General features: G+C 40.9%; 1 protein-coding gene across 1 annotated transcript in view; it reads left to right on the top strand.

Annotated features, from left to right (window-relative positions):
- Window positions 1-13366, top strand: part of kat2a (K(lysine) acetyltransferase 2A) — a 36440-nt gene that overhangs the window by 2730 nt on the left and 20344 nt on the right. The window contains exons 2-6 of the mRNA XM_055657008.1: window positions 5793-5916; window positions 7227-7372; window positions 9991-10080; window positions 10874-11055; window positions 13090-13281. Of these exons, the coding sequence (XP_055512983.1) occupies window positions 5793-5916; window positions 7227-7372; window positions 9991-10080; window positions 10874-11055; window positions 13090-13281 (734 nt within the window). The remainder of the gene's footprint in view (window positions 1-5792; window positions 5917-7226; window positions 7373-9990; window positions 10081-10873; window positions 11056-13089; window positions 13282-13366) is intronic.

Genomic DNA, 13366 nt, shown 5'->3' with positions numbered 1-13366 from the left:
TTAGTTTCAGTTTAGAAATACAGCAAGGAAACAGGCCCTTCGGCCCACCGGGTCCACGCCGACCAGCGATCCCCGCACATTTACACTATCCTACACCCACTAGGGACAATTTTTACATTTACCAAGCCAATTAACCTACAAACATGTACGTCTTTGGTGTGTGGGAGGAAACCGAAGATCTCGGAGAAAACACATGCAGATCACGGGGAGAACGTACAAACTGTACCGACAGCACCCGTAGTCAGGATCGAACCTGGGTCTCCAGCGCTGCATTCGCTGCAAGGCAGCAACTCTACCGCTGCGCCACCGTGATCTGCATGCTTACTTTCAGTGACTGATGTACAAGCACATCCAGGTTTAGTTGTACCTCCCCTTCTCCTAATCTGACACCGTTCAGATAATAATCTGCCTTCCTGTTTTTGCCACCAAAATGGATAACCTCACATTTATCCACATTATGCTGCATCTGCCATGCTCACTCAATCTATCCAAGTCACCCTGCAGCCTCATAGCATCCTCCTCGCAGCTCACACTGCCACCCAGCTTTGTGTCATCTGCAAACTTAGAGATGTCACATTTAACCCCCCCCCCCCCAAACTTGCCTGCCAGAATGTCAGTCCCCTTCCAATTAAGATGCAACCCGACTCTTTTGCACAGGTCACCTCTGCCCCAGAAGAGATTCCAGTCATCTAGAAATCTAAATCCCTGGCCCCCTGCACCAACTTCTGAGCCACACATTCAGATCCCCTATCTCCCTGTTCCTACCCTCATGAGCATAAGGTACTGGAAGCAGCCCAGAGATAACCATCCTAGAAGTCCTGCTTTTCAGCCTCCTACCTAGTTCTCTATGCTCGCGTTGCAGAACCTCCTACCTCTTCTTACCCAAGTCATTTGTGCCTACATGCACAACTACTTCCGCTGTTCACCTTTCCACTCAAGGATGTTCTTGTCGGTCTGAGACATCTTGGACCCACCAGGGAGGCAACACCTTCCTCCTGTCCGCACCTTCGTACAATGGAGTCGCTCACCATTATGGCTCTGCCTGATGTCAGTTTCGCCAGTCGAGTCTCAGCGCTAGTATTAGAGTCACAGACCTGTCCGCCGCCCAGACTGGAAGCGTCGTCTGACCCGACAGCTCCCAGTACCTGTTTTCAAGAGGTACTTCCACTGAAGTCTCCTGCACTCGCTTCATCCCCTTTCTTTCTGTCTCTACCCATCGCACCTCCTGCAGTCTTGGAATGACAAACTGACTGTAGGTCCTGTCCAGGAAGCTTTTGTCATCCCAGATGGACCACAGGCCATCCAGCTGCTGCTCCTGTTCCCTAACTCGGTCCTTGAGGAGCTGCATCTGGACACAGTTCCCACAGGTGTAGTGGCCCTGACTTCCCACATCCTGCAACAAATGCACTACAATAACATTCCTGCTATCACCAGTTTAATTATTTATATTAAAATAACCGTACAACCAATGCAAGTGTAGCCTCCTTCCATCACCCTCCTCACTGAGCGAAAGGCTCGCACTTTACCTCACCTTCAATAATGCCGCTTCCATAGTCCTGAACTTAATTTTATCTAATCAAGTCAACTATCCACTCAACTAATTAGGATGACTCAGCCAATCCACTCACTTGCTGGTCTGGCTGCTGCTGCTCTGCGATCTTCCAAGTAATTGCCCCGGGCTGACTCTTGGCGCTCTTTTTAAACCTCCTGAACTTTACTCGCCTAGGAGAAAGCCTTCCTTCAGCCAATCCTTTCACTCACTGGTCTGGCTGCTGCTGTTCTGCGATCTTCCAGGTAATTGCTGATACTGGTTTTCAAAAAAAGATGCATAGCTCGGACAACTCAGTGGGACAAGCTGCATCTCTGGAGCACGTGGATTGTGAAGTTTTGTGCTGGGATCCTTCTTCAGACTGACACGGGTGGGGGTTGGGGGGAAAGGAAACCTGGAAGCGAGAAGGGGCATGACAAAGCCTGGCAAATGATGGGTGAGGGTTTTTTGATTGGCAGAGGCCAGAGATGAAAAGACAAAAGGTGTGAAATAAGGATAGAAGAGTTGTGAATTGTGAAGCCAGAGGAAGGAATGTAGGTGGGAGACGAAAAACGGGTACAGCACAGGGCTCCACCTGGGCTCGCATATAGATCTAATTTCATTAACCATATAACCATATAACAATTACAGCACGGAAACAGGCCATCTCGGCCCTACAAGTCCGTGCCGAACAAATTTGTTTTTCCCCTTAGTCCCACCTGCCTGCACTCATACCATAACCCTCCATTCCCTTCTCATCCATATGCCTATCCAATTCATTTTTAAATGATACCAATGAACCTGCCTCCACCACTTCCACTGGAAGCTCATTCCACACCGCTACCACTCTCTGAGATTCATTAGCTGCTCATGATAGTGTAAACCTCACTTGAATTGGCCTAATTAATCTCTTCATGTCTGCCTCCAATTCAAAATATTCATTCTTAAATAAAGAGACCAAAGCTGTTTACAGTACTCAAGGTGTGGACTCGCCTTGAGTACTGTAGACAATTGTGGCTATACTTTCCTATTTCTAAGTTCCAATATCCTTGCAATAAACCCAATATGCCTTTGTGACTACTTTCTGCACCAGCCTGATAACTTTATGATTTGTGCTTGCAAACAGTATATTTCTCAGTACTTTACTCATCTGCAGCCTTTCTCTATTCAGAAAATGGTTTGCCGTTACATTCTTATTTAAGTGTATGTACACTTTTCCACATTAAACTTAGTTTGTCAGGCTTTCAATTACTTGCTCAACCTATTTGTGTCCTGTTGCACAGTTTTCATTATCCTCATTGCAATATGCCCTATCTGCTATTTCCGTACTATCAGCAAAAGTGAATATCTTGTACTCTTCCCTTCTTCATGTCTTTAATATAAATGTAAAATATTGAGGGTCATAACTGACCTATGGGGCACTTCGCTATTCTATCGCTCTAGCCTGGAAAAAAAAACATTTATCCCCTCTCTTTCTTTTATCCTATAACCAATCTTCTTGCTAACACAATTCCCTCAATACATCAATCCCTTGTCTTGTGCATCAGCTTTTGTATGGCACCTTATCAAATGCCTTCTGAAAATCTAAATACACTCCATCTATAGTTTTCCCTCTATCGATTCTTCTTGCATACCTATAGAAGCTCTTAGTCTGTGTTTCTGAGATTTGTTCCCTTATTTTACTTTCCCTTTCTTAACCAAATTCTTGAATGCCTTTTGCTGAATTATGAAATATTTTCAATCCTGCTTTTACTGTCAACCTTGCTGCTTTTCCTTTAAATTTAATATCATATTTATTTATTTGCAGTCCATACTTGGGCCATTTTTTTCTGTTGCTGTATTTTTGGATATTCTGGCTGATGCTGAATAAAATGACATTAAACAAAGAATGTTGTAATTTGAGGGGCTGTCAATCAGGAGATATGGAGAAACAAGGAACTGCAGATGCCAGTTAATACACAAAAGGACACAGTGCTGGAGTAACGGTAGATCAGGCGGCATCCGTGGAGGCCGTGAATAGGTGATGTTTTGCGTTGTGACCCTTGTTCAGACAGAATATGATATGTACAACATATGGGAGAACACAAAGATTGTGTTATTTTATTGCGCGTCATGTCATGAGCCTTCCAATATCTTTAGTTTTCTAAAACCTAGTTTTTTTTTTGTATACCTATTATTTCATGGGTAGGAATTTTAAATGCATTTAAAAAAAAAAGTAAATCTGTGTCTCTTTTTAGCAATCAGACAAAGATGGATATCCTGCAGGTGCACAAAAGACACATAAAGGAGCATAGTTCAGGGCAATTGTAAAAGGAAAGAAGACAAATTATTAATTGTACAAGACTGAAAAAAAGTGAACACTGAGGGAGAAAGTAGACGTTTCGGGCCGAGACCCTTCTTCAGACTGATTCCTTTTCTCCAGAGATGCAGCCTGACCCGCTCCAACGTTTTGTGTCTATCTTTGGTTTAATCCAGCATCTGTAGTTTCTTCCTTCATACTGAGGGAGAAAAGACAATTTAACTTTTCTAAAATGACTTTGTCCATTTAAAGTTGTAAATGTTATTGATTTTCATTGTACTAAATTGCATTTTGCTATGGTTTTGAGGTGGCAGAAAAATAACGTTGTTATTAATTTAAATTCGTTGGAGTTTATTTGAGGAATTTATTTAACAGCAAAAGATAATCTAAAAGAGACGATTTACTTTTTTTGCACACCATAACAATGTATTGGAGCATTGTCAATTGTATTTGAGGAAGATGTGGCAGCCAGTTTGTACACAGTAAAAGTTTGCATATAACAATTAATTGATTAAGTTGAAAATCTGCTTTTGGTTGAAATGTAAATTGAGCAAGATGTTTGGAAAATTTGCTCTCCATCTACGTTTAGGTCCACATAAATAATCCCAGATTTTCAGGATTTTACATGAATTACCAGGGGAGCTTGGGGAGTATTGTAGTAATATAAAATTGAAACATTTAAGATTTAGGAATATCTACATTTCAAATTTAAATGAATGGTGTAAATGGGCTTTAGTGTGTTTAGGAGGGGTATTTGTGGAAATGAGGCTATATGTACAAAATTAGATGGTGTGTTTGTCCCAGTGAAACAAAATAGTGTCCAGTGCAATTTTCAAGAGAGAATTAGATATATCTCTTTGGGCTAACGGAATCATGGGATATGGGATGAAAGCAGGAACGGGGTACTAATTTTGCATGATCAGCCATGATCATATTGAATGGTGGTGCTGGCTCGACGGGCCGAATGATCTACTCCTGCACCTATGTTCTATGTTTCTATAACTGTACTGGGTAAAGGAAGGGAAAGTCCCCATTGCACCACAGAATAAAGGTGTCCATCAGCAAAATCCTGCGGAGCAATCACAGACTGTTATGTGGAATGGAATGTGAGCAACCATCTTTACTTTGGGGTGAAAAGAGCAGAGTCCAGAGGCCAATAAAATAAATCAGAATTGAACAGGAACAGCGGAGGAGGTCCTTAGGGATAGGAGTGAAGCAGAGCACGGTGACCACAAACATTCCCTGAGAAACCAGGGGGAGAAACCTAGAAACCAGGTGCAGTTAATGAATGGGACATGCGCTGATGGAATGCATGTTCTTGGAGGCGGGGCAAGAGCGGAAACTTTATTTGGGAAAATCTTTGGGGTTGTCACAGTAGGGCAGAGTGAAACTACAGAATTAGGGCATGTTTTAAAGTCGGACAGTTTTGATTTATTGGCATTTGACAAAATAAACACCTGCAGAGTAAAATGCAGCACATTAAATTGCAAGAATAACTATTGTATTTTTAAACTTTAAGGAAACTTGTTATTAAATTAATAATATACCAGCAATATAGTTTTGTGTAAGAAAGAACTGCAGATGCTAGTTTAAATCGATGGTCGACATAAAATGCTGGAGTAACTCAGCGGGTGAGGCAGCATCTCTGGAGAGAAGGAATGGGCGGCGTTTCGTGTCGAGACCCTTCTTCAGACTGATCAGTCTGAAGAAGGGTCTCGACCGGAAACTTAGCCCATTCCTTCTTTCCAGAGATGCTGCCTCACCCGCTGAGCAATATAATTATGATATCTTACTAATTTGTTTCAGCTACTTTTCCAGAGGTGAAAAACAGCAGAGTGTGTTCCTCTCTATCTTTTTATAATGAATGATGTGTTTTATAATGTATGATATGTTTGGAATATATAATATATTGGTCTGACTTGTGTTTGATGAAAATGTATTATTTTAAATCTCATTTCTCTCTAGGCTAACGATACCTGCAAATGTAATGGCTGGAAAAATCCCAACCCTCCTACGGCCCCAAGAATGGATATTCAGCAGCCAGCTGCCAGCCTAAGTGAACCCTGTCGCAGTTGTGGCCACACGTTGGGTAAATATCTTTGGAGATTGAGATTTCACCTTGACGCTTAAACTTATTGAGGGAATCGGTTGATGCAGTAATTTGACAGATGTCTAGACAATCCTGGGAATAGGGTTAACCCTAAAACCTATGTTATGGAATAAAACTTTGACTACTCACTCCAGAATTTAATTGTTAAATATTTTCACCTCTCTTTGAAGGTGCATACAAAAAAATGGCTACTCTTCTAGTATCTCCATTTGAGGCAGTGTATCAAAATTTGGTAACTTCCTGGAACATGATAATGGTCTTTGCTGAATCAAAGATGCTGCACAATTATTTTTAAACTCATTCAGTTTTTTGAGCTTGAGCAACAGTGGCAAGGCCAGCATGTTATTGCCCATCCATAATCCCCCCCCCCGAGAAGATGATTAGCTGCTGCCTTGAACTACTACAGTCATTCTGGTGAAAATACGTCCACAATGCAGTTGGGAAGTGGGCTCCAGGAATTAAACATGGTGGAATTGATGAAATGGTGAAAATGGTGAGATATTTCCAATCAGAATGGGGTGGGGCGAACAAACCAGTTTGTGTTCCCAAACACGGAAGCACTTGTACTGCTCTGTTTCAGGAGGTGGCTGGATCAGTAACCAGTGCATTTATTAGATGGTCCATAGATTCCACAGTACACGGTAGGTGGGGATTAATTAATGTTTAGGTGGTGCATGCAGTTTTAGTCAATTTGGATACTTTGTCCTGGGTGGAGTTGAGCTTTTTAAATATTGTTGGAGCTGCTCTTGTTCAAGAAATTGGGGAGCATTTCATCATACTCTTGGTTTCTGCCTTGTAGGTGGCAGGAAGACTTTGAGCGACTGGAAGTTATTCACTTCTGACAGAATATCCATCCTCTGATCATTTTTATAGCTCCAGTGAATATTCATGTTGCTAGTCCAATTGAGTTTCTGATCTTTGGTGATATTCTGAGGATTGTTAGAGATCGTTGTTGCCTACACAACTTATTAGGCCTCATTATTGGCTAAACCTTTTGGGCTGCTGAATGTTTGCAAATGAAAATGAACATTGTGCACTCGTCATTGAAGATCCTTACTTCAGATCGTATGGTGGAAGGGAATTAATTGATGAAGCATCTGATGATGTTTGGGGCCCATTACATTATCCCGAGGATGGCCTGGAGCCGAGATGATTGCATTCCAAAAGCTGCAAATCAACCTGATATTGAAGTTGTTTTAGAAATAAGATCTAGTTTTAAAATAATTAACTCATTTTTTAGCTTTTAATGTTTGGATTTGTTATGTTTGTGTGATTTGTTTGATCATTAGCGGACCATGTTTCTCACCTGGATAATGTTTCAGAAGATGAGATTAACCGACTGCTTGGGATGGTGGTGGATGTGGAGAATCTGTTCATGTCCGTTCACAAAGAGGAGGACACTGATACAAAACAAGTGTATTTTTATCTTTTCAAAGTAAGTTTAATTTTAAAAAAAATGTCAATGATTTAGTTCATCTTGATCTGAGAACTTGAAGCAGTAGTTCTATATTTCCTATGTTAAATATAGCATTTGCAAAGCCATGAGTGGTGACATTTGACATGCTTCCTTTGCTATATCTAGAGGAAATGCTGCAGTGACAACAGTGTGTTGCAACATTTGGCTTGAGTATATAGAAAAAATATAAATGAACTAATAGATTAAAGTTTATGGACTAAAATAAACCCTTGGTCCCTGAATTTTTTTGAAATCTTAAAATTGCTTTGAGTGAGCATGTACTATTGCACTTAGTTTTTATTTCGGGGAGAAGGTGTGGGATGGCCCAGATATTTTTTTTCAATGCAGAAAGTACTTGAAGTTCCTTTTCGAAGTGTAGTTACTGATATAAAGCAAGGTGATATGCTCAAATGGCAAAGTCCCACAAACAGCAATAATAAATGACCAAATACTTGCTTTTATCTCTGGGATTTGTTGAGATGAACTATATATTTATACAGCGATATAACTAACAATGTTTCAATGCTGATTCATTCTCTCTGACTCTATAATAGTTTATCTGTAGATGTTATAATGAGTTTTTGCCTAGATGTCAGAGGGGATGAGTCTTGGAGATTCTAGCATTCATACCTCACCACGGAGCTTGTACTTTCACCTGTATTTTCTCTGTAACTGTCTCTCTAATCTGTACTTTCTCTGTAATGCTGTAATACCATATTTCGCACTGATATTTCCCTCTTTGTTCTTGTGTTTGGCTTGATTGTACTCGGTAGTTTGATATCACTGGATAGCAAGTAAACAAAGCTTCTCAATGTCTCTTGGTACATGTGACAATAATAAACCAATACAAGATACAAGATACATTTAATTGTCATTTGGACCCCTTGAGGTCCAAACGAAATGCCGTTTCTGCAGCCATACATTACAAACAAATAGACCCAAGACACAACATAATTTACATAAACATCCATCACATTGCTGTGATGGAAGGCCAAATAAACTTATCTCTCCACTGCACTCCCCCTCCCCCCCCCCCCCCCCCCCCCCCCCGATGTCAGAGTCAAAGTCAAAGCCCCCGGCTGGCGATGGCGATTGTCCCGCGGCCATTAAAGCCACGCCGGGTGGTGCGAGGTCGCACACCGGGTCTTGATGTTAGAGCCCCCGGCGTGCGCTCGCAGAGTCCTGCGGCCATTCCAAGCCGCGCGGGGCAGTGATGTAGGCCCCGCTCCAGGAGCTCTTCGACCCCGCAACTCGGGCGGGGGAAGTCGCCGTTGCGAGAGCCCTGAAAAGCGGTCTCCCTCCAGGGACCCGCGGGCTCCCGGTGCCGCCGTCCACAGACCTGCCGTTGAAGCCTCCGACTCTCCGGTCGGCCGCAGCAGCAGCAGCAGCAGCAGCAGCGCTCCTCCACCGCTCCACCCGCTCCGGACTCGGCCAGCCCCGCGACGGCGACGGTGAGTCGTCGGCACCAGAGTCCCCAGTCTCTTCCTGTTGGAGGCCGCTCCTCGTTGCAGCCCCAACGATAACGGAAACCCGACGAGAAAAGGTCGGGTCTCCCGTGCAGGGAGAGATTTAAAAAGTTCCCCCCCCCCCCCCCCCCCCCCCCCCCCCCCCCCACACACACACACCCCAACAAAATTAACAAAAACTACATAAAAACTTAGACAGAAGATAATAAAAAACGGACAGACTGCAGAGGCCGCTGCTGACGAGAGTCGCGCCGCCCACCGGAACCATACCATATTATATTGATATTACAACCTAGATAATGTGCTCATATCTTGGTTCAATTCATAATTTTCAATCCAATAACTCCAGAACATTATTGCCAAACCATGTAATAAAATTAAATGAAAGCAAGAATGCAATGAGCAGAATTCGTTTGAGATAACAGATTTGGAATTTCTGATGGTTGGATAGACCTCGAAAGCAAATGAGACGGGTCTCATGTTTAATTTAATTTAATTGATGTTTAATTTAAATCTAATTTTGAGTAGTATTTGTCCGCATCTTAAAGTCAAATTCTTAATGAGAGATTAAAATAGTTTTCGTAATTAGGAGACGAACAAGATGCTATTATCTATGGGGAAAAATGATGAGCGAGGATTTTCATACCAATGGTACATTTTGAATCAGATTCATGATTTGAGGACCATTGACATTATTCTGTCACCCATAATTTAAATCTCAAATCTTCTGTCATGAAGGCCATAGATTGTGCAATGGGTTAGAAATAAAGGCAATTAAGTTTTTGAAAAACGGTGCTTAACCTTTTTTTAAATATGGCAAATTCCAATTTGAGGGATAGTTGACTTTGATTCTGGAACGCAAATGAATTGGGACAAATTCATCAATGGCCTGATCAGCCTATTACCTAATCTGTGTGTTTATTAATCTGTTACTATACTGTGAGGAATGGGCAATTTGTGTTTGATCTTGTTACAATTCAGTTTCTTGAGGGAACTTGAAAGTCATGCAAAATGTAGAACAATAGCAAAAATCTGAATATAATGTATGCTTCAGACTGAAACTGTTCCATTCTATTTTTCTTCAATATGTTGAATTAAGTTAAGAAGCTGACACGTTTTCTCTCTTGTTAGCTTTTACGGAAATGCATCTTGCAAATGATACGTCCTGTCGTGGAAGGAAAGTTGGGAAGCCCCCCCTTTGATAAACCAAGTATAGAGCAGGTGAGATTTTAACACTGGAAGCTTAAGTGAGATTCAATTGTAAGTAGAGAAGACAATCCTTATTACATTTATGTCCACATTGAAAAGGAGCAACATAAATAAGTTATGATTAAAAGATCGGCACTATGATAAAGATGCGATAATCTAAAAGTTGCTTCATATTTTGGAGGATAAACCTTTGAGAAAAAAAACCACTCTTTATTGTTTCTTTCTGCAACAAATTTCTAAATTTGTATATTGTTTGGTTCAATATCTAGTTACCTGGGTGAAATTTAACTAACCAAGGGCAGTAAACCTTGCTGAAGCATTTGCTGATGTTTTTACCTCCTTGAGGTTGAAACTGATACCATTTGGATGTGCACCGAGCAGTCTGGCTTGATTAAGTGCTTGGGTCTCTGAAATTGGGTTTATATTCATAATTTGTGTTTACTACCCTGATATCACCCAGATATTTACGTGGTTGCTATACAAGCAGATGTTAAGCTAGACACTTTTGTATCAGTCTGTGTTGGGAGACGATCTGAAGCTTTCAGATGAATGGCACAATATAAATGAGCCCTGGGTATAAAATAGCTCCATTTATATTTTCTTGCTGGCAATCAATTTATTCAATCTGCCAGGAGTCTCAGAAGTTGAAATTGGCCACAATGAGCCTAACAATTTCACTAGATGATGTGCAATGGGCCATTTTACAGGAAACAAAGGAAAAATATATTTTAGAGGAAGACATAAGAATAAATATTGAACATAAATGTGCCACAAATGTAAATCTTTAATGTTCTGTTTCTCTCAGGGAATTCTAAATTTTGTTCAGTACAAATTCAGTCACATTCCTGCCAAAGAAAAGCAAACTATGTTTGAACTTTCCAAAATGTTTCTCCTCTGTTTGAACTACTGGAAGCTGGAAACTCCATCACAATTCCGGCAGAGGTCGCAGAATGAAGATGTTGATGCATACAAAGTTAATTATACCAGGTATTGGAAGCGTTAGAGGTTGGTTTATGAGGGTGCTATTGCTGGTTTTACTTTCATATTTGTTTTGTCAAACAGGAATGTTGATGTAAGGGAAAGAAACTTTATGAATGCATTAAGATGCCAGCAGTCCTTTTTAACACTCGTGTACTGTAAAGTCCTTATTACATTACAACATTTATGGTTTCAGTAGGATTTATTGTTGTGCTGCTTTGATTTAGGTTGCCAAATAATGAGTCTCTTTTTTCGTTGCAACTGATTGAAGTCAGAAATTGTGTTGATTCTGCCACAATTAATTTGAGATGGGAATGTCTAAACCCCAATGGGCATGATCACTGGAAAATAAGTACAAGATTTTGTCATCTGAGGCATAGTATCTTAAATCCTTCTTGGTAGCCTTAGCTTGGTAAGCAGATGCAGTATGAACCCCTGTGGTGGTCTCGCACAGAAGGAGGAAGGAAATATTATGTCTTCTGAAACTGTCCAGTCTCAAATCTATGGAGCTTCTATGCACACGTTGGGAGCTATTGAAAACTAACATGAAGGTGAAGTAAGCAATTTCAGCTGCGCCACTTTGTGCGATTTGAGGATGATTTGCTTCCATTGGTTTTCAAGTGGCTGATGATAGAAGGTGGATGATACATTGTCCTTTGCAGCAGGATTTTAAAACAAAAAATGTTCTACTACAACTGTACAATGTTGGTGAGATTACACATTGAGTGTACGACCTAGGTCTCCTGAGAAAGCATAAACTCAACATAGAGGGAGCAGAGTGATCATTACTTGTTGCTGGTGTGGCGGCTTTGCAATGTAATAAGAGATTATGTAGAGGATATTCTTATGGGTTTTTAAGAATGGGAGGTGATCTAATTGAAACAGCTTACAGTGCTTGACAGGGCAGATGAAGGGAAGATTTTTCACTGGTCACGAAGAACTGGCTTGAAAAACAAGATAGCTGACCCCTCCTAAATCACATGGGAAGCCAATGGAACCGATTGAAATGGAATGGTAGCAAATTATTCTATATCTGGATGGACTGCCTAAAATGCAGAGTTGTAGCAAGATTTCTCAATTTTTAAACTCCATTCCCTTTTTTTAATAGAAGACTTGCATTCTATTTGACTTTCTAATTGTTGGATGTAGCTGCGTGTGTACTTTGTGTTTGTACTTGAAGACCTCCAGATCACTTTGTGACAATTGCATCCTGTGGTCTTGTTCCTTTTTAATAATAGACACTTCGTGTTTTATGTGTGTTTGATTTATGCGTTTTTAGAATAATGCACTTGTTTAATTCCTATCGAAGTTTAATTTATGTGCTCCTATTTTTGAAATAACACGCTCAATTTTTTGCCTGGCACCATATGACGGTGTAGTTGCGTGTGGTGTCTGGCATATGTTAAAGTTGCGCACTTTTTGATTCATGAGCTGCATTTCAAGCACGTAACCTCTGTGAAAAATGCAGGGTGCCAGTCTTCTTTCACACCCATTACCAAATTGGATAACCTTGCATTTTCATCACATTCTATACCACCAAACGAATACTTTTCCATTTTCTTAACATAGTAATATTCCTTTTGCAGACTCTCTATCCTCCATGACCTGCGTTCCCATCTAGTTTTGAATCATCAATAAATTTGGCTATTATGTACCTGGTCCTTTTGTTCAACTCACTAATATAGATTGTAACTAGTTGAGGGTGCAACAATAATTTGTGCTAGTTACAACTTTCAATCTGTCAGCTAATTTATCCATACTAACAAAGTAAGCCCAGTGCCTTATATTCTTCCCATATCCCTCTAAACCTTTGCTATCCATGCCATGTGTAAATGCCTCTTAAATATTGCTATTGGATCTGCTTCCACCACTCCCCCTAGCAGTGCATCCAGGCACCCACCACAAGCTTTTACTATGTTTGTCACTTGCAAAATTAAAAAAATAATAATCCTGAATGCACTGCAAAATTGTTCATGTTGATTTTCCTCATATTTATGTCCAAAGTCTAAAGAGTAATACTTTGTGAACTTGTTTGTATTCTAGGTGGCTGTGCTACTGTCATGTACCACAAAGCTGTGACAGCCTTCCGCGGTATGAAACCACACATGTCTTCGGACGGACGCTACTTCGTTCCATCTTCACAGTAACCCGACGTCAGCTACTCGAGAAGTTCAGAGTGGAGAAGGATAAACTGATGCCTGAAAAACGAACGCTTATTCTGACCCACTTTCCAAAGTAAGAGGTTAATGCCTCAATTCTGATGTAGCATTTGCTTATGAAAGAAGCAATATCTGGCACTATTATAGAGGCAGCTGCAGCA

The sequence above is a fragment of the Leucoraja erinacea genome, chromosome 27 (assembly GCF_028641065.1).
Source record: "Leucoraja erinacea ecotype New England chromosome 27, Leri_hhj_1, whole genome shotgun sequence".
NCBI lineage: Eukaryota > Metazoa > Chordata > Chondrichthyes > Rajiformes > Rajidae > Leucoraja > Leucoraja erinaceus.
Note: the sequence above shows the minus strand (reverse complement) of the source record. Positions and strands in the feature narration are given on the sequence as shown.